Here is a 25289-nt window from a genome sequence, read left to right on the forward strand (position 1 = left end):
TTAACCAAACTAAAGCTCTTAAATAGGACGGTTAGGGTGTTCTGTCTCTCTCGTCATCGAAACTAGATGGTTTAATTTTCCCAATTCCGAGAACTTTTTAATCATTTCCGGTGTTCGGTGAACGGTGTTAGTGTAAATAAGGAAGAAAGAATAAATATATAAATATACAATACTTGTTTCAGGAAAACTGTCAGGAATAGAAGAGAAGCAAGAGGGATTTTTTGGTTTTGTTATTACATTCTGGGGAGACTAAAGAAAGAGCTTGCGTAATTGGTTCAAAACAGAAAATAATTAAAATTCAGAGAATAATTAAAATTCAAGGGTTTTAATAATTTTTTGGACGATTGACCAATTAGATCGTGCGTCATAGCCCGTATATAACTAAGGGTACCCCCACAAACATGTTTTCAGATAATGGCCATCAATGGCGATGTCGTTGTTTCCGTTCGTTCTACAATGTTGGCACTCTAACAATAAAGCGCATGATTTATTTGGTACACCACATTTGGCAATTTGCGTGTAACCGATCTTGCTTATCTGTCTCGAAAACTTTTTGTAACACGAAATATAAGCGCTCGGGCGGATTCGTGAGGTACTCGTAGCAGTGATATCTTCCCGATTATCGTCCGATGACGCAACGAAGGCCGGTTTGACGCACCTGTCTGTTCTGTTTCCGAAATATCCCCTTCAAGTACATATATAATTCATGTTCTTCCCCTGGAAACGCAAACCAAACACCCCCAAACATTATAGGCTGGACAGTTCAACATTCGTGAGTTATCCTAAGTATTTTGGACGATATAATTGGCGACAAGGACATTTCCTTTTTTGGCAATTTACGGGAAGTTCATCGTTAATTCGATGGCAGTGCTAGCGAAACAAATATCTTTCATATTATCGAATTACAATATCATATTTCTAAATGTAAGATTTCAAAGTTATTTCAGTATTCTGGTAAAAATAAATTCTATCCTTTGAGTTTCATTTTTTTCCAAACTCAATTTCATCTATAGTTTTAGTTTTTCTTTCGCTTGTATAAGTTAGTAAGGGTGAGACTTCGTAGACGAATCCGTAAGAGAAAATGTCTCGTCAGAACCGTTCCTGAGTGATCGCATTGAATTGAATGAATTCTAAAAATGGGCGAAATATCTTTCGCTTGAAAAGGAGCTTACTCCTATTTACAGTGCATCTCGATCCATTGTTTAGTAAGCAAAATGTTACCCTGCGAACAGACTTGTAGAGGAGGTAAAAGGAGACTTGCTCTGTTCTAGAGGAGATAAAAGGAGACTCTGTTCGCAGGGTAGTTAAATGTGTGAAAGTTTGAGAAAATTACTAGAAAACTTGGGAAATAACTAAAACCAGTAATGTACTTTTCACGTGAACAATACGTTGTATCCAAAATGTGATTATTTTTAGAACTTTAACATTAATGATGGACTCCAGCCAGCTGTTTTGCAGGCTCTGAGTATACGAGATTGGCTGTTTGGTGAAAATAATATGCGTGCGCAGTCAACGTCACACTTACGTAAGGTCACGCACGTCACAGCAGCGTCTCAGACCCTGGTTTCAGACTTTGAATATTGATCTTTTAAGCGTCTAAAAGCTGGAATGTCAAAAGAAAAGATGATCAAATGTTTTAATAAAGGGAGAGAAATCGCAACCGAAGTGGGGATGTATAAATTTTGTACCCTACTTGCAAAGGACTTTTTCTGCCCCTGGTTCTGGGTTAATAGGTCGGGGAAGAAAAACACTTCCAGACTAGCGTGCCGCTCCCCTTATAAAACCTCTGCTATCAGGGTACAAATTCAAATGACAACATTCAAAGCAAAGTCCTAAATACTCACGAAATCTATTCCATACCATTTTAGAAAAAGCAACAACTGTTTTTGATTTTTAAGCTTTCAGTTTGAGGTGTTTGTTTCATTCAAAAAAACTAAGAATTTTAGGTGAATTAATTTGTCAAAATACAACTACCGACAGTAGGTATCTCCCCTAGGAACTTCGGCCAGAGCTACGGTAGCGCCTTTTCGAAACTGAAAGATGTGAACGCAAGGGAACACACGGTCAAAACTAAACCTAAAATAACTTTGACATGAAGAAAATAATTTTGCATTATTGATTATTTATTATAGATATTTCATTTCCCCCCAAAATATCGAAATTTAGCCCCGAGTTCAGGATACATGTGAAGATTCGAGCAAGGTCTCAGTAGCGTACGTGCTCTCTTATCCATCATAATGAGGGGATGATATGGTTGCCATGGCTATACGTAATATCCTAAAATATCAGCCAATCAGGTGAAGAGGGTGGTTATATAAAAATTGTATTGCTTACAAGCGTGATAAACTTGATTGAGATAACAAGTATAAAGGAGAGGAACAAATACAAGAAAAACTTGAGTTTAACCATAGAAGAAGATATAAAAATGTCACTAATATCGAGCTATGACAAAGTAGGCAATCCTTCTGCAAGAAAAATGAAGACGACAGAGGAAAAGATAGCCCATGAATTAGCGAAGGACTTCATTAATTTCAAGCTCGGGAAAGGAACACGACTTAATACTAAGACTGCGACTTTACTCCGCAAGTTAAGCAAAGAAATTGAGAAAAAACATGAACCCATATTCAAAAACATGTGCGATCGTTTGAATCTGAACGAAAGAACTGTTTCACAGACCTTCGTTGAAGTCGCCGATGGGATTTTGGGCAAAGACATCAACTGGGGTAGAATTGTAGCACTTTATACTTTCGCTGGAAGGGTTGCAGTTTATTTCGAAGAACATGACGTTAAAATCAGTGATGAAATAGCCATTTGGCTTGGAAATTATGTAGCTGGGAAATCTGAATGGATACGAAAAGCTGGTGGATGGGTAAGTTAGCTTTCATTTTGCTCAAAGACTTCCTGTTGATGCCGTTAGTGTTTCCTTGAAATTCTCGTGAATAAAAAATATAAACTTTATTCAGACTTTACGAGTTCAATGCAGGTCATGTTTGCTCAAACTTTTGCAGTCTGTTGTAGCAACTAAGGCATTTTTAGCAAATTTTTGGGATTTTTAAGTCAGGAAGAAGTGTATTTCGTAATCTCAGGAAGATTCCAAGACTGGCTCCATTCATTGTCGTGTGGTTTTGAATAATTTAATACGTTTGCGCGGGTGGCCGTATTTACCCCGGAATGTCCCTGACAACAGGAAAATCATTTCAAAAAAGTGTTTTTCAGATATCGGAAATGTTTTAGAAATGCCAAAAGAATGATTTTCTTGGTGAATGTTTTTGGTTTTTACTGAATAAATGAAACAGTCATTTCAGCAGCAAGCCTTCAACTCGTCGTAAGCAGAATACTAGTAGCGATAACAGCAAAATACATCAGAACTTTTACTTGTGACCTTAAATGGAAACTACGGCATTCTGAACATTTCGACACTTCCTGGGTGTTCGGCAAAGTTCCAAAATCCAAAAAAAAGATCCTTCGATTTGTATATAGAATTCGTGTTGTCTATCACGCGGAGCAAGAGACAATTACTTCTAAATGGCTTACTTCAGATCCAGAATTTCCCACATAAATCACTAGAGCGAATACATTCCAAAAATTCCAATTCTGTGTTAATAAATCGAAATGATCAAGAAAAATTAAAATTTTCACTTTTTAATCTAATTTTGCCTTCACAAATTTCACAATATAGTTTATCTAGAAGTTTTTAGATGAATCCTGAGCTTTTTTTATTTCAAAAAACTAAGAAAGATTATATTGTAAACAGGCTATTCCAAGAAAAATTTCAGAAATTTTGTTGACATCAATGAAATCATGCATAAAAATCCATATTTTTCTTGTTTTTTTCCCTTTATTTTCCATCTAAACTATGAATTTTCTTGAAAGTATCGTTAATTTGGGTGTTTACATATTCTATCATTAATAGTCAGAGAGATTGAGCAACAGCAGTTATAAGACGTGATTATGTCAAATGGCTTGCAGAGGCAAATAAAAGTTGAGCTTTGTAATTGTCAATATGTTTCCTAGTTTGTTGATATCGGTTTATTTAGTGAGAGTTTAGTTTTTATAAGTTAACTTAAATATGAAATACGAAATAACATTCCAAAAAACAAACACATGAATTTTTGGTGAATATGTTTGTTATGCTCTAAAAATTGTCAATCGTATTCTGATCATTTTTCCCTTTTTTTAACTCTACAGGATGCTTTTAATGAACAATTCAAAGATGTGCAAGAAGAGAATGAAAAATTTTGGTGGAACAGCTTGCTGTGTACGACACTTGGTCTTGGAACATTAGCTGCTGTGTTGTACGTCAAGGGCTAGACCAGAAACTAAGCCAAAAAAAGACAGATAATTTTATCATGCCCAAGGCATACTCAACATTAGCTTGTGCCGGTAGACCAAAACTTGTCTGTACCAAATAGACAGCTGGATAATTCAATACAAGCAAGCCAAGAGAGTAAACAGAGAAACATGATATTTCACAGGCTCAAAGTCCTGTCTGTCACCAGTGTTTCTAGGAAATCTAGACCTAGAAGAACAATGTTCCCTAGCTTCCAAGAAGCTATTAATATAAACAAAGAAAAATATGTATGGCCAAAGGCCAAGTTATATAGTATATAGGGCATGAATCTGTTGTCACTGCAAAGGAACTGCCTAATTTTCTTCATCCAAGTTATGTTTAGTCATTACAGTTGGAGGTATTTTCAAGTACTTTGTTTTTTCACATTCTTACAGAACATTTGCTTTTTGAACTAAGAAACCAAGGACCTAATTTCCAATACTTCTTCAAGGATTAGAAGTGACTGACAGACTTTCCAAATGGGAAGTCATATCCATTATTTTACTCTATATAAGTTTTGAATGGTATGGATTTTTAGGTCTACTTTTAGTAGACCAGTACTACCAGTACTACCAGTACTATTTTTTAAGCATTTAAATAAAGCTTTTTAGTACATCTTAAAATGTTTATTTTTCGTATCCTGCTTGCAGATGCCTTTTTCTACATTCTATTTTGATTCAGACAGTTTCCAACTTAGTCTTTTATTTTGAAGGGAAAGAAATGACTTCTAAATTCAGATAACTGTTTCATTCAGAAAACAGGCAGGCATGACTACAGTACAAAGTAAAAGTATAAAGTGTGCCTTGTCCATAGTCCATATAATATGTATATGTGTGTGGGTCGTTCGATGACAGAAGCTCTTAATTACTCCTAGGTGGAGCATTGGTCATGTGGGGGATTTGGGGTCAAAGATCCTTATGCATGTATATACATGTACTAAATTCAGGGCATAATCATATTGATTTCAGTTAGATAACATTTGTATATATTTTGTAATTTATGGGTTGTACAATATGTTAAAAAAAGGAATAAATAGAATTATATTTAAAAGATTTGAAATTGTTTCCTTAATTCATTGTCTATGGAAAGATTCTTGATTCTCCTCAAATATCTCTTCCTGTTGCCTCAATCTCCCTTCTTCCACATCCCAAATCATCCCAACACAGGGAACCCATAATGGGAATAATAATTAGCTTATTAGCACATATGGACGGGTGGTTAGCAATATTGTAGAGGGGTTATATTATTTTGAGTAAGTGGTTAAGGGGGAGGGGGTTATCAAAATATTGAGGTCCTCCTTGAATATTGAGAATGATAGAAGGGGCAGGGTCATGCATTAAATTGATGTCTCTCCATGGATGGGGGTTATAATAATAATAACCGCAATAATAATAGTAATTGGTTTATGCTTGTAAAGCTTTCCATGTGATTTTGCCAGCCCCCCCCCCCCCCATGTGCTAAGGAATGAGAACCCCCCCTTAACAGTAGTTGTCATGCCAAATCCTTAGGAAGGGATACCAGAAAGGAAACAAAAATTAGAATTGATCTTTTTAGGACCCTCTGTCAGTAATTCAATCATTTTAACTCTCTTGTATATGACTCCGATTGACCTTTTTTTGGACTGACCCCCTGTGTAATTCAACATTTTGGCTCTCACACATCAGACTCTGAACCCTACTCAGTCAGTTCACACATTTCGAAGCCCCCTCCTTTTCTCAACTATACCTCTCTTCCCCCATCTACTCCCTCTGATAAATGATGGACGGCATTGATTCAATTCTTGAAACTGAAATCCCAATGTATACAATATTAATTTTATAAATTCATAATAAATTATTGTTAAGTGACTGTAAAATGAGCCACTATCAAACTATTCACTTTTCCTCCCAGAAAGTGAATGGTCCTTTCTAGCCGTCTTTCTCTTGTCCATGACTGTCTGGCTGGCTGTCTGACCTGTGATGGTCGGTTCTTTGTCAGACATCATACTGAGACTAAAGTCAACTCTCTTTGAACGACCACTCTCGTAAGCGACCATCTCCCGTAAGCGACCATAAAAGAGTTACTACCAATATCTTACTTGTTACTATCTGTCTATGAACATGACCTGGTCCATGACTGTCTGTCTGTCTGTGTCGGTGAATTACGTCACACATCACATCGAGACGTAGTCATAACTTCGATCATGTGGCTCCTTTAACGCTATCTAGCTCACGAGACCCGGGCACTATTATTACACTACACAAATTACGTAAAAGAGTTATCACAAGGGATTACTAACAATTTACAAAGGATCCAAGTGAAATCTTAGTGTATTCATTCGAGAAAGATGAACCACTTAACCATCAAAATAATCGTTATTTTCGGTATTTTTCTTCTAACTTTTGTGGCTGGTGTCCTTCCATACAAGATTGGTAATAATGGAGGGCCTGGGAGACATGATCGCCGAAGACGTATTTTATCCTACTGTAACTGCTTTGCTGGTGGGGTATTCCTTGCTACGAGCCTCCTAGATTTATTACCAATGATACGAGAAAAGTTTTTGGCGGTTTTTCAAGAGGGGGACACGTCGACAGTTTTTCCAGTGGCTGAGTTTACGACGTGCGTTGGTTTTTTTATCGTCCTTGTGTTAGAGCAAATAATTCACACTTTCCATGATAGTTCATTGTTTCATGGACACGGCCATGGAGACAGCGATGATACAAAACCATTGTTGAATTCAGCAATACATCGAGGACATGTCCATCCTGAAGGAACTGTGGTAGAAAGCAGCGAATCATTTGCGACGAGAAATGGAGGAATCCTACGTGGTAACGTCACGCAGAAACATGAAACAGAAGGCTCGATTAGGACGTACATCCTTGTATTTGCTCTATCCTTACATTCAGTTTTTGAAGGACTTGCTCTAGGATTGATTGTGGAATTAGACCGACTTGCTCAGATTGCCACAGCGGTTTGCATTCACAAATCTATAATTGCATTTAGTCTGGGAGTAAGCATGGTGCAACATCAAATGGGGATTAGGACAACTGTAAAGGCTGCTTTGATATTTTCTCTGATGGGACCTATAGGTATTGGTATTGGAATAGCTGTACTTGATTCATCTACGCATTTTGGAAGCAATCTGGCATCTGGGATTCTTCAAGGAATTGCAAATGGTACATTCATATTTGTGACTTTCTTTGAAATCTTACAGCAAGAGCTATCAAGACAAGGGAACAGACTTCTGAAGGTCTTATTTATGATCATTGGTTATTCCATAGTTACTGGCTTGTTGTATTATGCAAACCTCCTGGAAAAAAAACCCCATGCAATTCATGACCCACACCCAACTACATCTGGATTATTTCAAGCTCTGTAGTCCATTTCTACAAATTATCAGGTATTCATTAGTACTATAGCGCAGTTTTTGTATGAGTGGGAAGTGTATGGTACTGACTTACAGCATGTGCATGGTGTGACATGCTGTTACATTGAAATGGCTTCCCATTGATACTTGTAAAAACCATCGTTATTTTCTCGTGGGAATAAATACATATGTTGAAAGGCTATTTTTTTTCTGTCGGTTTCTGATTGGATCCACTACCCAAAGTCGGAATGTATTGTTTTCATTCTACAATTTGATCAGTTCTTGCTTTCTTTGTGGCTCCAGTCATAGTAGTTGCACTGTAACATATGGTATGATTAGAGTGCAACCAAAAATTTGCAGTATTATTTCACACGTATGACAAAAATAACTGTTTTAAATGAATCTGTAATTACTCTAATTATCTATTTACTGAGATTTTGCAAAATTACATGGTTGTGGTTGTGGATTTGGTCTTTTATTGCCACAGATGGCCAATCAACTCTAAGAGCTACTAAATATTGTACTTTTGACCAATGGCTACAAAAATGGCAAAGTTTTAATGCTAAACTAGTACACCATGTAAAACTGCTGTGAAGTGAAACATTTTTTTTCTCCCAGGAGCTGAATTGTTATTATTTTTTTACAAACTTAAAAGTGATCTAAAGAAATTGGTCCACTCAAGATAAAGTATATGCACTACTTAAGGCCCCGACCACACGTATCCGGAGATTCTTGTATCCGCAAATTAACGAAAATGTTCGCGTCCACACACAGCGTATTTGAATCGTTTTTACCGTCCACACGTATCCGTTATCGGAAAATTCGCAGATACGGATACAAAAATTTCCGGACACGTGTGGATGCAACCCGTATCCGCAAAAAAAATTGGGGATACAAAAATTTTCTAATACGTGTGGACGGGGCCTAAGTCAAATGCTCCGTAGCTTGGAAAGGGGGAAGGAAGTTGATGTTTCATAATATTGATTTATGCAAGGCTTAGAAACAATACCATTGAACATGTCTTCTGTCATGTCTACCAGCGGTCATGGTCTTTCTGTAAAACTGAAACAGCAAATGTGCTCAAAAGATTAAGCTTTTGTTATGAAATTTCGCTATATTTTTGCAAGGCTGATCAGCAGTGCTGTTTAAAGCAAATCACTACAGGGTACAACTTGACAAAGAGTGGCAGAGGGAACTTCTGTTTGTGGAAAAGAGCAGATTTTAGTCTAGTAGTTCATCTGCTGTTCCCAGCACCTCCATTGGACCAAGGGCCAGCTTTCACAAAAGAACAAAACGTAACCCTTTTATGATGGACAAAATCCAACTTTTTGACAAAAGGATTTAAAGGGTGAAACTTAAATACTTTTAAAAATTCCTAATTAGTTTTCTATTTTTTTTCTAGCAATGACAAGTTATAAAGATTATGGAGTTTAATATCAAGAGCGTATTAAAGGAAGGTAATTCAAAATCATTGGATTACTAGACATTAGATGTTTAGGAATGCATCTTTTGGAGAAAGAGTGACAAACTTGTCTGACATGACAAACCAAGAATGTTTGACTTAAACAAATAGACGAAAGATCTGTAAAGATTTTTGAAGCTTAAAAAATTAACATTGCATTATTTGCAATCATTGCATGTTCATCGTTTAGAGTTTTGATATTAGAGGATTTGATTGAGTTATTGCATAAAAAAGATATGTTATTGAAATGATGATTTAAGAAAAAAATTTTAAAAATGACATCAAATTAATAGAAGATTACTGTTCAGACACACTGACCATGATGGTCGGTTGCTAGGGCTTTTTCTCCCTCTGCCCTCAAAATTGAGAGTTTTAGGCCATAGACAGAAGTACAATATATCAAATGCGACAAAACTTGGCAGGGAAGTAGGTTGATAAATTACCTACTAATTAACGTTGGCTTCATCCAATGTGACTGCTATTGTGACGTCATAATTCATGTCCAAATTTGGCATAAGAATAAAAATTCACAAAAGGAATGGTAAAAAATGTAAAATAGTTTTCTGCATAGAATTCTATGATTTCTGGTGAAAACTTGATCTCATTCAGATACAAGGCGTGAAATTACAGCTAATGAAAGAAATTCAAATTTCCCACCAATGATGTATTGTGTGACGAAAGACGCATCACAGCCCTATGCATCCAAAGTCAAAAAAGCTACAATTTTGATTTTATACAACCTTGTCGCTGCTCCTGTGCTAATACATTCATTGTCTGGCTGTTTAAATACCCCTAAAGTTTGACCATATGTGGTCATATGGCGGGAAATTTGAATTTCTTTAATAAGCTGTAACTTTACGCCGTTGTATCCGAACGAGATGGGGTTTTCACTGTAAATATGCTCTTTGTGTACCAAAATTATCTATAACACTTTAACAATGGTTTACAAATTTTTAACGTTGTTACTAAAAATAGGTGTTACTTATGACGTCATAATTTCAAGAAAAGTCAAAAATACCTTTATTATTGTAAAATTTTAGAAAATTTTTTTTTTCTAAATAACATGTTTCAATGTCTTGCTTTATTTGGAATAGAAACTACTCCTCTGTAAGCCAAAATTTGAATTTAAGACCCTTGCAGGAGGAAAAGCCATAGCAACCGACCATCGTGAACCAGGACTACTTGGACAAAATTTGAGATAAAAAAGATATGTTATTGAAATGATGATTTAAGAAAAAGTTTTTTAAGATGACATCAAATTAATAGAAAATTACTGTGAGACACACTAACCAGGACTACTTGGATAAAATTTAAGATATAAAAGACTTTAGCCAATCAGGAGATAGCAAAATTAGTATCATATTGACCCTAGCCAATCACAATCTCTCATTCCCACAGCTGTTGATAACATCTAAGTCTTTTCTCTGATATCTAGGCTTTGTTGCCTGCACCTGATTGGTTTGAGTAGAACTTTATGTTGTGACTGGTTAACTTTTTACAAGCTTGGTCCTGGTTAGTGTGTCCGTACAAGTAAAACAAGAAGGTCAAAAAATGACTTGTTGAATCAAAAGTTTATATTTTAAAAATTAAAACAATTATAATTATTTACGAAGTTTGTTGACATAGTTTACTGCTCAATTTGTAAATTTCAAGAAATGTTATGTAATAAATCAAATCAGAAAAAAAAACCTCTGCTCGCAGGGTACCCAAACCCAGTCCACCCCCACATATCTACACTTGGGTTCCCTTTGTAACTATTGGCTACTTTGTGCAAAATAGCACTCAATGAAACCATTGAAAACAAAAGAAAATGCTGTGTTTAGCGCTATTTAGTTTGGATATAGGGATTGCACTCTAGCTATGCCTCACATTCTTCATACAAAGAAATGGCTTATTTTCCTCTTTAACTCTCTCGTTTTCTCTGTCTACTTCTCTGGTACCAGCAGAAAGCCTGAGATTAAGGGGTTGGTGCAAGAACCCTTTTTCATTACACATTCAACATTTTTGTCTGTGTTGTTCATGGTGCACTAGCCTGAGTAGCAGCACTAGAGTGGAGAGAAGGACTGGAAAATGGAAGGGGAAGGTGAAGTGGACTAAGGAAGGGGAAGGGGAGAAGGACATTGATGTCAAGGCAGTTATTCTCAATTAATCCATTCAGAGCTGAACTAAACCCACAGAACTAGCATGCATAGCCAGGTGTTCCTTGTGGGTTTTGGGGAGGCTTGGGGAGGAGAGAAGAGGAGAGAGGGAACAGGTTTTTCAAAATCATAAGGGCTGCTGGCAGGCGTTTCCTCTCTTCCCTTCTCTACTCCCCAAGCCTCCTCAAAACCAACAAGGAATGCCTAGCTACGCAGGCTACACAGAAAATGACATGTGACTTGCAAGATGGTCCACTCCAACACAGTGAACATCACTCATCTGCGAAACAACAAGACATCCTAGAAGTAATCGCCAAAGCAGTTAAAACGCCTGGAATATCCCCAGCCCCCAAAATCTGACACTCTTTAGTGGAAACCCCCTCGAATGGCCAGCTTGGAAAACTGTCTTTGAAGAAGTCCAAGTTGATAGAGTGCCAAGTCTCAGGTGCAAATGAGAGGATCCTCTACCTCTTCCCAGCAGTACCTTACAGGTCACCCCTTCAAAGATTGTTTCCTATATGTTCTCCGACACCAATTTCAATAAACATTGTCATCTATAGGGATTCTTGGAATCGGGAATTCTTGTAAATCCTCTATTTAGCCCCCCCTCTCAAATAAGCCCCCTCTCTCTAATAAGCCCCCCCCCCTATTTAAAGGAAGAAATTTGTTAAGCCCTTCCTCTCTTTTTAGCCCCCCCCCTCCCCCTTCACAACTAAAATTAAAGTCTTGATACAGTAGTTCACTAACATAATCGTAAATTATACTTGAGAGACTAACACAGGTGAATCAAATAATAAAAATGCCATGCACATCGCTACAGATTATGTGAGACCGTCAATAGTAATGCTTCTGTTTAATTCTGAGTTACAATCATATTACATCCTGACAGCGTACAACTTACTGCGTTTCGACTAAATCAATAAGCCCCCCCTCTCAATTAAGCCCCCTCTCCAATAAGCCCTCCCTCAAACGTGCCTGAAATAAATAAGCCCCTGGGGGGCTAAATAGAGGATTTACGGTATATCCCTTATAAGCCACCTTATTTATTAACATAATTTCAAAATTTTTGTATATTTCCCGCGACTGTTTCCCACCATATCTCTCAAAGATCAAATCGAACCCCTGGGTTCCCTGTGTTATTCACTGTTGCATGATGGTCCATCACACAAACCAAGATGGCGTCTGGAGGAGGATGGAGTTCCAACCAACCAACAATTGAAGATAAAAAACGAGAATTACTTCGACGAATAGAGGAAAAAAAGAAAAACTCAACAGGAAGCAATCCTCCATGCCCTTCAACGAACGCTTATAATTCAAACACACCAACAACAAACGTACCTCCTTCCTTGTTCGTCAACGATGGCTCCTTTATGGCACGTTTTCAAGCAATGCAAAAGTCTAAAGCTGCTTCTTCTCCAAACACAACCACTGCTCTACCAAAACCTTCTGTTACCATGAAAATATCTACAATGAAAAAGAGCTCAGTTACGAGACCTCTATTGAAACGAAATGACGTTTTCGAGCGAGAAGACGACGACACTCAAAATGGTAAATTCAGTTCTACTATACTTCGAAAATCTATTTTATCACTTTTTCATTAGGGCGTTTTACAACCAAAACTAAAGACCTTACTATTTCATGTAAGACTAAATAAAATGGCACTATTCAGTAATAAGTTTTAAGGTTAGGCTTTTTTGGGGTTATGGTTAGGGTATGGATAAGGGTTTCAGGATGTCATAATCAATAATAAATAATCCAATAGTGCCATTTCATGTAGTCTTACATGAGGTACTAACCTCTAAAGTTTTGGTTGGTTGACTTAATTTTTGCATTTTGTTGGCATTGTAAGACTTTTACTTTTAATTTAGCATCTTTTTAAGCAACTTGTCATGGTCATAATATTTTTAATACATATTTTTAATTGTGGTTTGGAGTAACTATAGAATACCCTGCCAAAGCCTTCCCCAATCCTAACCCTAAACCTAACCCCAAGGTACTCGATTGTTTATTCCTAAAACGAACGCGTAGGCAGCCCACTACAATACTTTTCCTTACGAGGTATTCTAGTTGTACATGTGGTTCTTAGCAAGAAAAAACCTGGTTTGATGGCCAGAAGCATAAGATTTTGACATCAAAAAAGCATTCCATAAGACCTTCCACAGATACCGAAATGCCTGGAATTCAATTGTTTAATACTTATTGAATAAAGAGTCCAAATAGGGCTCAAGAGTACATCTATTATGGCATTAAATTTCCAAGTGATGATAGGTCTTCCAGAGCATAAGTGAATTGCTGAAGTGGACTTGCTTCAAATCCCTTAAAAAAAACAAAAAAAACCCTACACAACTGAGCATTATTTTTCATCTGCTGATACGTTCATTCTGTTATGTGCAGTCCAAAATGTGAGATCAGTTTTATTATCTCTATGATATCTTGTAAATACTTTTGAAAATCATTCAGCATTCATTGCTTACAGATATAGATTTGGAAAATTACAAATATATTTGTTTTACAAAAAAAAAACGTAAAAGTATGGCAAGTGCTTCAAAAGTGGTCACACATATGATGTTTTTCCCTATAACTGTTCTACTTGTGAGTCACAAATTATAGAGCTTGTGATGTATTTCAGGTCCAACTAATCACAAAAACTGTTAAAATATTGTGCAAAATGTTCTTGATTTATTTAACACCCGAAACGATTAGAACTTTGGTCAACTACTTCTGTCCTGAAGAAAGAGTAAGAAAAATCTTTATAGAAGTGCTTTTCGTTTTGGACTTGGAAGTTGTATTTCTATGGGATGGACATCACACTTAAGGCCCAGTTTTAACTGTGATTAGCAGCCAGTTTTGTGATGCTTATCAAAGTGCTTAGAGATTTACAATCCATCTGCATCTGCCTTTGAGGATATTCCATTTTACAGTTCTGTTCTGTGACCAGGAATAAAAGTCTCATGTTGAGGCTGGAGTTTCCACACATAGCAAAACTATACTTTTTATCATGTGTGGCAACTCCAACCACAGCTTGGAACTATTACTCGTGGTCACTGAACAGAACTGTAAAATGAAGTATTCTTTTATTTCGTCAAAGTTAATTCCTAGTACTCGTTCATTAGCAAGAAAAGTCTTTTGCTCTTTTTTTATTTTTTAAGTCAAAGCCTTGACTACCAGAGTCATTGCAAGTAATTCGTCTTTATTCTTCAGTTTTTGATGTATGAAAGGAATGAAGATGAAGCTTTAGCTTAAAAATCAGCACACTCTTCTTGTTTGAGGGGACCATCGATCTCGCGAGGATCAAACTAAAATAGTGTAATAAGCATCACAGTCCAAGCTGGGCCTTTAAAAGCTCTATTATGACTTTTATTTTTAATAAACTATATTAACGGTTAAGCATTGTTGTGGTATTGCATTACACTTCATCAGGAATTGGTCTAAGGTACTGTACTATATGTGGTACTGTGTTGTGTAAGCTATGCCACTCATGGATCTATAATTAAGTTTCCCCACCAGAAGTAAAGTTATCAAGCCAGTATTTATCAGCTTCAACCAGCACAGGAGCAAGTAGCAGTAACTTTAACTCAAGGTAAGCTCTAGATGACGTACCAATAGTAGGTGAAGTTTTATATCTTATATTCGATATCAAAAAACCTTGGGCACTTGGAAATATTCAAACAAGGCAATCACTATTGACTTTCTAACCACAAGATAACAGGAAGATAAAACTAACGCTTCTGATTGGTTAAGAAACATTCTTGACATATTTCTAGGTGCCCGTGGTTTTTCAATTCATACTGTAAAATTCAGGAGGGCCTCGGTATTGTGATAGGATTTTAAAAAAATATCTTGTATGTAGCATGGCCTATTCATAAGAGGCGGGGGGGGGGGGGGGGGGAGGGGGGAGAAAGTGGTGCCAAGGGGATGTGGGTATGGGGGTTTTGAATTCAAAAAAAACTGACATACAAGTTAAGTACAGTGTGCTTTTAAATATAAGGTTGAATCATTGTACTTATTTTACTGCTTGTAATATTCCTACAGTGGATCATTTACACAGTCATTGCCTGGCCAAAACAGTGAATCAAATCCAACTGCAGCAAAAAGAAAGAGGAAAAGTAGATGGGATGATTCTGCGTCACAGGTTTCAACACCACCATCAAGCTCTGCATTAAAAGGATTAGAGAACCCCATGTCAGAAGCTGCAAAAATAGCAGCTAGGATTGGTGCTGAGGTTGCCATGGAGCACAGTATACCAATGAGTAGTCATGAGGCTGAAGAACGAGAGAAACAAAGAAAGGAACAAGAAGAGGTTAGGATTGCAAATTTACTGTCACATGCCATACTGTGAACACTTCTACAAGTTTTTATTTCTTTTTGACAAGTTTTTGACAAATTTAATTCATGCCCTTCACAGCTAACCAATTATGTTTTGGCGCTTCACTTTGATGTTTCTATATCGTTACATCAATGTACAAACTTCGTCTATTGAAGCATCAATGTGAAGCAACAATGTCTAATTGGTTAGCGATAAAGAGCGCAATGAAAACTTGTCCAAAATTTTTAAAAAGAAATTGCAAACTTGTAAAGTGTTTACGGTACAGCACATAGCACAGTAATATTCAGAGCTGGAAAACCATGGCACTTATTGCCTCTTTTGGCAAAAAAGCATGATGGCAATAACACAACAATGTATACCAATCTCTACTCCTTTTTTGTGTATAAAATACAGTGCTATTCAATAGCACATGAAATCCTTGTTGTGAGGAAGCATTTTTTGGTGCATGTCATTCAATGGACAATGGACATATTGATTGATGTCAATATTGTCCATTGAATGGTTTATTACATTTGATTGGGAAGCACTGTCAGTGAAGCCTGGTTTTCATTTAGTAGCAACATAAGCATAAGGATGCTTATGCTTATGTCGCTGAATTTCCTAGTGAGGACATACACTCATGCTTTTGATTGTGCTTATGCACTAGTGAGGACCAAGGTTAATGACCCACAGTCTGTTCGTTCATACCATCCCCTCTAGGCAATGACAGATCAAGATTTTTTCACTGTTGCAAGCAACATCTCATTTTGCTGCAGGCCTGTGTATGCCTTAAGAGGAAATTTTTTTCAATAATGGCAAAAAGCGCCAAAAACTCAAAACACTCAAAACCTTAAACAGTTAGAAACTGATGTACTATGATAAAATGCCCGTTTGAAGCAGTATTTTCAATTGTACAAAGATGTTTTGTTGCATTTGTGTTAGAATGTTGCTTTGTCAGGCTATTTTATAGAAAATGTATAGGAAATAAGCCAATGAAGGCTAAACCTCATAAATTTAATAAAAGTTTTGTTTTGGGTTAACACTTTGATTCCATTTTCTTCGGTCATCTCCACTTCCAAACAAGTTTTTGAATAACAAGATTTTAGCCTTGTACAACAGCCTTTCTTCAAGAGAATAGTTTTTGGTGCTCACTGCTTGAATACGAAAAGAATTCTCTCTTAACCTTTACATATTTTGTTTAATATTATTATTTAGATCACTTCAGTATATTTCCGTATCCTCGCCAAAAGAGCAGTAGCAGCGGCAGCAGCGAAATCTGCAGCACAAACAAAAGAAACAAAACCAAAGTATGAATATGATTCTGATGAAGAGACTGAGGATGGAGGAACATGGGAACACAAAAAGCGCAGAGAAGAGATGTCTAAGACAATAGGTAAGCCATTCTATATCAATAGCAATTTTCACTAAAAATAGATTAGCGCAAGACTTTGTAATTGAAATTGGTATGTAGAAAAAATTTGTAAACAAGGCTTCGGTTACATGGAAAACGAGGTGATAATCAGTTGAAAAAAACCATGATTTTTCCATGAACTGGAAACAACAAGACAAAAAATTCCTGCAGCATATTAACTTGTGTGCTGGCCATAGGTTGTCTATGTTTTTAATCCTGTAATGCACAATCATGTTTCATTCATGAAAAATGCTAATTATTATTCATACATGAACTCATGGTACTCACAGTACTCACTGTCATACCACCATTTGATAAGCAGAGATAACTAGCTAAAATTAGTGTGAGCTGCGTCGGTGTTTCTAATGAAACAGTGATGATAAAAGGGTAAATTTTACACCGTGAACAGATGAAAAAACTTGCACAGTCAGTAAGTTTTTTATCTTTTCATGGTGTAAAATTTACCCTTTTATCATCACTGTTTCATTTGATAAGCAGGTTTACTTTGATTTCATAGTTGATTACAGACTCATTTACTTAGGTTTAGCCTTAATGCTTCATCATCAAAAGAGTCATAAAATACTAATGGTAAAAAAGTAAAAAATATTATAAACTACTTCACCAAAAAGCTATTAAATTGGAACATGTGGATATTCTACACGAAATCAATATACTAATAACACACTATTTATCACTGTGAGCATGGATTTACAGGTCACTTTTTGTGTGTTTTCACTACAGATGAAGCCAAGAAACTAACAGAACAAGCCAAAGGCAAGCACCATATTGGAGATTTTCTACCTCCAGATGAACTCAAGAAGTTCATAGCTAAAGTCAAGCTAGTAAAGGGTGAAAAGGGATTAGATGAGATTGATCTTTCTGACTATGCTGAGTTCAAGCTTACAGAAGAAAATGTTGGATACCAGATGTTGAAGAAAGCTGGCTGGAGTGAAGGAAAAGGATTGGGATCTAAGGAACAAGGAATAACAGCTCCTATTAATAAGTATGACTAGTTTTAGTGCTTTTAAAAACTTCATTATTTTAAATTGTGTAGTTCAAAAACTTATGAATACACCCCCCCCCCCCCTCTTTTGAATATTTGGTATTTTGAATTTCTGAGGGGTAGGGGGGTCACAGAAAGAACAAAACTACAGAGTGTTTATGGAAGAAAATTGGAATGTCCAGGGGTAGGGGGGTCTTCCTCTGTGGGAGGGGTATGGATAATTTCTGGAACTACACATATTTAACTTGTGAGTAACCAGGACATTGATTTGAAGCTGAGATTGGACTCAATAGAAATATACACCAATTTCAAAAAATGTTGCCATTGCCAAAGGCAACAGGCAATAGGTCATTTCGAGATGGAAATAGTTTCAACTACTGCAAACTAACATCAATCAGTCTCGGCACTGAGGTTTGTTCTTGACGAGAATAACAAGCAGAAACACAAGTCATTCCAACTATTTTTGGATCTTGGAATGACATATCTTCCATTGCTTTTCACTTCATTGCTTATTGTCTTTGGAGATGACAACGTTTGTTGAAATTGGCGTATACATCAGCAGGAGGCAAGGGGTTGAGCTGAGCTTGTAAGCCATAAATGTACCTTCCAGTACTTACTAGGTTATGATTTGTTTGTTTTTTTTAGGACTCACACACCAACAGGAGCAGGACTTGGTGAAGAACATGTAGCAGAAGTCAAGTCAGATGATGATGAGTTTGATCTTTATCGTAAACGAATGATGCTGGCTTATAAATTCAGACCAAATCCTTTGGTAAGTGTTTGTGATGTTTCATACATAGTAGGAGTAGGACATCCATCACCTTTAGGAAAAGTTAAATCCTAAATCTAACTGGATTTACTGCTCCATGGTGGACTTAAAGTCTAACAGGTTTTGCAACCTACTTGACGAGGCTACCAATAGACTGAATAAGAATTTAGGAGTTGATTTTGCAGAGGAAGGAAAACACAGAGAAAAACCCTTGAAGCACAGGAGAGAACCAACAAACAACTCTACTCACATATTCACTTAAAGTGTACACCATTTTCCATAAAACAAAACAAAAGATGCAATGTCTAATTACACCTATTTTGTATGATCATGAAATAGTGGATATACTGTAACTGGAATAATTATATAGTTGGGATAGTATGTGCGTGCTAATTGGTTGAAAACTGTGCTTTATTAGTCAACGTAGCACAGTGCTGATGATGCCATCAGATATTATACAAATTTTCATTAAAATGTGACCCAAGCAACTAGCTATGCTGTAATTTAAGATGACTGAGTTTCTGGCTTCTGTCAATCACGATTTTGTGACCATTTTGAACAGTCTCTAAATATAAAGGCCAGGAATTCTGGATAGGGAAAACCTGAGTCTGTGTCTGAGGTTTTGAATAATGGTCTTGGTCAATTTTCAAGACAAAAGACACAGTTTTTCCATAAGTTATAGGATGGTAAATAACAGCTTTTTATCCTCATTTGCTATTAATCTTGGTTATGCATTTTTGTTGTTGTTTAGCGGTCACAGGACTGAGATTGAAAATATTGCCATCCAATCAGAATTGCATCCAATCAGAACACACTATTTTTAAGATATCAAGCCGGAAAAAATAAATAACAAAATTTCTCTTTTTTTCCAGAATAACCCCAGAAGGCCATACTACTGAAAGTAGCATAAATAAAGGAATATGAGAAGCCTCGTCTATAGCTTCTATCCTTTGTTAATGTACATCTGTCAAAAGTTCATGTCCCTTAAATCTCAGCAAGATTGTACATTTACAAGGAGATAGGTGTATTAGCACTCTGCTTTGGATTTAGATGAATTTTACTAGCTGAATGGAACGTTTCTGTGATAAGCAGTTTTTTTTGCTCATAACTTTAGGTTGGTAATGAGACTCTGGAGGCTCATTCAATCGATAGAAAGTAACCAGACTAATCATAGAATTTGTAAGCATGACTTATATGGCATTAAGTGTTTTATGAGCAGTTTTTGTATGACTGTGAAAAGTTCATGGCACGAACACAGTCGTGACACAGCAAGGCATACTCCAGTCCAATCACGACACAAGAATTTACTTTCTATCCAATCAAATGCCCAGAACATGGCATGAACACAGCGTGGACACAGTCACACCAAGGTCACGGCAATAACAGACCAATCACATTGCGTGTGAAAAAATCAGCCAATTAACATTCTAGAAAGGATCACAGCATGTCACGCTTATGGCACTGAGCTTTTCACAGTCATAAAAAAACTGCTCTACTGGTTTATGATACTGGTTTATGCACCATTTGAAAAACTGTATTTGTCATTTTATTGTCATCAGAACATTAATATAAACATACAAGAAAATGTTATTAAACAATATGGAGTAATTTGGAATTGTTTTTGCTTGTTTGAAAAATAAAATATTTGACATTTTAATTCCTTTTGGACGTACCATAACCATGATAGTACCATCTCTGAGCATTTTTATTGGCTGTGTATGGATCTCACGTCATCAATTATGTACATAGCATGCAATTTCACAGCTAAATCAAATATGCTATTTTGAATTAATTTGCACAATCTCACTAATGAATCTTAGATGGATCTTTAATAGCTAAATGGAAAGTTTGAGCCAGCCCGTACAGCTCGGAAGGAGTTACATGATTGGATTAAAAAACAATAGATTGGTCTTCCAAACAATAGCACTAAACCTAACCTTACAAAAGCAGTACTGTATTTAGGGAGCTATGAAAATCCAGCTTTCGAGCGGTACTGGATTACTCAAAAGTTTGTCTTGAAAGGTGTCTTTATCAACAGTTTCACTTAATATCAATATTTTTCTGATTTTAATTAAAGATAACTAGTCGTTTCAAACATTTACCAATGAACGGTCTTCCTCAGTAAAAATGATACGTGGATTTCAAATAGTAAACTGTTAGCACACTTTTGACAAAAATAAAAAACGGTTTTAGTATTGTGATAGAATTTTATTACCTAGAGTAGCATGGCCAATTCCTGAAGGTCTAGAAAAATTTTGGGATAACTGTGTTAAATAGCCAAACTTTACAGGGCAGTAGCCACCAGTACAGTTGGTCCAGTTTTAGCTGCATCACTTCGTACCTTCATAACCTTTTTTCCCCCCACAAAAAATATTTATTACACAAGTAAAAAAACAAACAAGGCCTCTTGTATCACTGTCGAAGTGGTGGCTATGGCAATGGTTTATAAATCTAGAGGGTGCTATCTTCTGAATGGCCTTTTTATTTTATCACCAAAACCCATCATAAATAAGACAGCCCTGTCATACAGCCCCAGTTGACTCTTCTCAATGTCTTTCTTGTCCACATTCCAGTGGCATGCCTTTTCGATTTCCTTCATCATGAGGTCTCTTCGGTTTGGTTCTGTTTTGAGAACACTTGGTTTTATGTTCAACATCTGCATGATTTCTTCATGGAAGTGAAATAATGATGGCATGTATGTTCGCCGGCTTGCTGCTGAAGCTAGTGTGTCATTGTTACCATCTAAAAAAACAATTTAATATCAATTTACTTATTTACTTGATAAAAGTACTTTTTACCAGGTATACAATTTAGTAAGAAAACTAGTTGTAAAAGACAACGTTTTGCTGTCATCTCGACAACATCAGTAGATTTTACAGTTTTCATTAGACCTGATGATGTTGATGAGATGACAGCGAAACGTTGTCTTTTACAACTAGTTTTCTTATCTATTTCAATTCATCATGCTTAACAATATCTGTTAGCTTTGGCTACTACAGTACAGCATGGGACAATCACAACAAAGATCTTAGCTCCACACTTGGTGAAAACCCAAAGATCGAAATATGTGTTTTTTTTTTAATGAGGGAGAAAACCTAGAGAATCTAGAGAACACCTTGAAGCACAGGAGAGTTCCAACAAACTACTCTACTCACAACACCAACCCGGGATTTGGCATTGGTGAAAGGTGCATTAGCAGCAGACACCACCCCTGCTCCCCAGCAATGGAAATCAGGGTTGGAAGTTATGCAAGATTTTGCCTCAACTACATGGCCAGCTACACTGAACTGAATACAGTAGATATTTCTACGGGCATGTTGGTCAGCCAAGCCTGTTCTTTGCTTTTTCTTTAATTTTAGATCGATCTTGACAGCACTTGTGTAGCACATGCTACTTCAAAGTTTTTAAATTAATTCATCTATGGATTTGGATTTGGTGTGAAATTATACATTGCCCCCCTCCCCCCTCCCACATAAATTGAGGCATTGCTCCTTGCTAACTCCCCTGCTTCACAGCACTGTTGAACTTGTTACAAACCCTAAAAACCACAGGGTGGAAATATCAGCACTGTGTGTTCATTCCAAACCCGTGTGAATATACAACATTTGGGGTGAATTGATCATGGTCATCAACATAGCAAGACTAATAATTGTACGCCATCTTACTCCTAATGGTCGCATCATTTCCATAAACACTCATTCCACAATTTTGTGCATCAGATAGCATATTAAATTACATTACATAATGTCCCTTGCTTGTAGGTTGTGTGTATGTGAAGAGTACACACCTTTGACGGCAGATCTGACTTTCCAGTCTCGTCTTTCCCACATTGGTTTGGGTATAAAATGACCACTTCTCGTCGATACTCTTACTTTCTCCCCTTTTTCTGTGTAGCGGTAAGTCACATCTGTTGCTTTGCTATTAAAAAAAAGTGGGAAAATGTTTTGAAATTCTTCTCAACAAGCACCCCAGTTTGAAATTTGGTTGATGTACATCGTCTTTTGGGAGCATTTGACTTGGAAATGAACATCAACAAAGATGAGCTTTAGAAATAGCTGTTCTCTTTACAACGTATAACGACATTTTATGATTATTTTTGGCATGCAACAACAATGGCACAATGATGCACAAATTTTGGTATATAAATGAGAGTCAATTGAATAGACCCTTTGCACGTGATGTCAAAGGAGCTCAATTTAAAAGACAAGAGGTTTCAGACCAGACCAAGACAAAATAATTTTAATCTCCTGATAGGAAACCTATTGTTTTGCCATTCAAATTGAGCTGCATTCCAATGTGTTGCAAGGAGAATTTATATAGCTATCTGTGCTATTGTTTGCTTGGTCACCATTCTTGTTATTATTGCTGTCCTGCATGTTAAGGTCAATAATAGAATACTAAACATGCTCATTTGCTGCACTTAAATGTTAAATCACAGTTGAAACACTCATTAATGATTCATAAGCTTATGGTCCAATTGGAGCCACCATACACGTCACGTGCATGGACCTTTATACCCGAAAAAGTCCTCTTTATTAGTATTCAAGTGATTTTATATAAAGACACATGTGTCTTTATATAAAGACACGTGTCTTTATATAAAGACACATGTACTGGTCTTTATATAAAGACCACTCGAACACTATGAGGATGACTTCATCAGGGATGAAGTATGCATCCAAGTTTAGATTAAGTCATAGTCAACCCTAAAAATGTTTGACTAACATTCCTGTCTTTGCCTTGGCACGCAATATCCAACGTGTGGGAGCTTCTAATGAATCTGGTTGCGCATGCCCGTGATGTCAAATCTCTATCGAAGTATAAAAATCCATGTTTGTGACGTGTATGTTGGCTCCAGTTGAACCAAAATCTTATAAATTGTTCATGAGTGTCTTTTAAAAGCAGTTCAAAAAACTTGTAGATTGTTTTATCAGGTATAAAAGCACTTGGCTACGCCTCATGCTTTTATACCTGATAAAACACTCCTACTCATTTTTTAAACACTATATATATATGCCATCAGCATCACAAGAAACAATCCAGTATTACTAACTTGTCTGAAGGATCAATCAATGCTACTTGGTTCAGTTGTAGAGGTGCTTCACTTGGGTAATGTCCACCAGGAAAATCATCATATGGTCTGAAATATCTTTGATGCTGTAAACAAAGATTACAATTATTTTATTTGGAAGAGGAAGACTAGTTGTCTGGGAAAATAGTACCAGAGGTTAATATCAAGCAATGCTGTGATGCAATTTTTCCTCCATTCAAATTAGCGAATCCATAAAAACCCCAATGCAGAAGAATACAGAATTTGAAAGCCATGTTTTCCTAGTTCCCTTACTTTTGCTGTGACAACCTGAATAATTTCATGTCCTAGAGCATCAATATCAGTGAAAATTATTTTATGCCTTGACATAAATAAATGACTTACGGACCACTTTGTCTTGTTAACACATACTACCACTTACCAACACCTTATCATATATGGTGTGGGTTAATCGCAAAGTAACTTATTAAACATTTTATAGGGTGCAGTATATATAGACATTTTTTCTAGTCGTTGTATTTTGTCTCCCCGACAGGCTTGAAAAAAAACATCCACCCCTACTGCACCCTAAAATGTGTGGTAATATATATACATACTGTGTTCATTCCTTTAACATAGATGTGATTTTTACTTCGAATGACATCAGACACTTCTCCAGTTTTCCCCTTGTCCTTGCCAGCTAAAATCATTACCTATGTAAGAGAATAAAACTTATTACATTATCTATTGAACACTTATTGACTGGGACCGAAGGAAACAGTGGGTTTTGTGGTCCCAAGGTTTACAAACACCCCTAGGAACACCGCATAGTTAATAACACTATTAATAACATTATTACTATATGCTCTCTAAAAACTACAACCCCTTAAACGTTAATACAAAGACAAGATTATCCCTGTGCTATAGAATGCTATACTTAGATAGTTGTTTATCGTAGTCTATTCTTACAGTGTCTCCACGAACTATCTTCCATTCTGCTACTTTGGGAACAGGTTGTCTTTTCCCTCCTCTTCGAGCTGCAGGGAAACGACGAGGACGAAGGATTCCCACTCCAAAAGCACTCTTTGGCATAGAAGGCATACTAAACTACAGTATATCTCTATCTATTAAATAAACTATTATTTAGGTAAGATAAAACATGCCAATTTGTACGAAAACTCTAACACGATGATTACAGGACATGTGAGTCCGCGAGCAGGCTACAACACAGGGAACCCAGTTTGAGCACAGAAAGCCCAATCATAAGAAAATTTAAATTTAAAAATTAATATATTTTGTCGACTATTTTGTCACTAATTCGTGTTCTTGCTGCTGTTCTTTGTCTCAGCACACAATTTGCATCCAATTTATATGTGCTGAGAAAGTGGCGAATCCAGGCCGGTGGTAGGCCAGGAGAAAAAAGGCTAAAACTTATCATGTACAGAGACAAACAGCAACAGCAAGAATACATTTGTAAAAATTAGTAAGCTTAATA

General features: G+C 36.5%; 4 protein-coding genes across 5 annotated transcripts; 3 read left to right on the forward strand and 1 right to left on the reverse strand.

Annotated features, from left to right (window-relative positions):
* The first annotated feature begins 2333 nt into the window (after nucleotides 1–2333).
* Nucleotides 2334–5389, forward strand: LOC116289198 (bcl-2-like protein 1). Its single transcript, XM_031696077.2, has 2 exons — nucleotides 2334–2869; nucleotides 4189–5389. The coding sequence occupies exons 1-2, from the start codon at nucleotides 2426–2428 to the stop codon at nucleotides 4309–4311; spliced, it is 567 nt and encodes a 188-aa protein (XP_031551937.2). The 5' UTR covers nucleotides 2334–2425; the 3' UTR covers nucleotides 4312–5389.
* A 1044-nt stretch (nucleotides 5390–6433) lies between these two features.
* LOC116289215 (zinc transporter ZIP3) lies at nucleotides 6434–10742 on the forward strand. Its single transcript, XM_031696098.2, has 2 exons — nucleotides 6434–7709; nucleotides 9079–10742. The coding sequence occupies exon 1, from the start codon at nucleotides 6657–6659 to the stop codon at nucleotides 7686–7688; it is 1032 nt and encodes a 343-aa protein (XP_031551958.2). The 5' UTR covers nucleotides 6434–6656; the 3' UTR covers nucleotides 7689–7709; nucleotides 9079–10742.
* A 1691-nt stretch (nucleotides 10743–12433) lies between these two features.
* Nucleotides 12434–20373, forward strand: LOC116289213 (SURP and G-patch domain-containing protein 1). 2 transcript variants are annotated; one of them, XM_089037850.1, is made up of 7 exons: nucleotides 12434–12824; nucleotides 14772–14856; nucleotides 15309–15576; nucleotides 16798–16975; nucleotides 17735–17996; nucleotides 18642–18768; nucleotides 19638–20373. In XM_089037850.1, the coding sequence occupies exons 1-7, from the start codon at nucleotides 12452–12454 to the stop codon at nucleotides 19662–19664; spliced, it is 1320 nt and encodes a 439-aa protein (XP_088893976.1). In that variant the 5' UTR covers nucleotides 12434–12451; the 3' UTR covers nucleotides 19665–20373. The 2 variants fall into 2 exon arrangements, with proteins under 2 accessions (XP_088893976.1, XP_088893977.1); XM_089037851.1 differs by having other exon boundaries at nucleotides 14784–14856.
* On the reverse strand, nucleotides 20289–25014 carry LOC116289214 (large ribosomal subunit protein uL24m). Its single transcript, XM_031696097.2, has 5 exons — nucleotides 24764–25014; nucleotides 24412–24507; nucleotides 23819–23922; nucleotides 22553–22683; nucleotides 20289–21507 (listed from the first exon to the last, which is right to left on the reverse strand). Exons 1-5 carry the CDS (start codon nucleotides 24893–24895, stop codon nucleotides 21227–21229), a joined length of 744 nt encoding a protein of 247 aa, XP_031551957.2. The 5' UTR covers nucleotides 24896–25014; the 3' UTR covers nucleotides 20289–21226.
* Nucleotides 25015–25289: the final 275 nt, after the last annotated feature.

This window comes from Actinia tenebrosa, unplaced genomic scaffold, assembly GCF_029948245.1.
Source record: "Actinia tenebrosa isolate PJP-AT-01 unplaced genomic scaffold, QUT_ActTen_1.0 PGA_scaffold5__44_contigs__length_20552954, whole genome shotgun sequence".
Classification (NCBI taxonomy): domain Eukaryota; kingdom Metazoa; phylum Cnidaria; class Anthozoa; order Actiniaria; family Actiniidae; genus Actinia; species Actinia tenebrosa.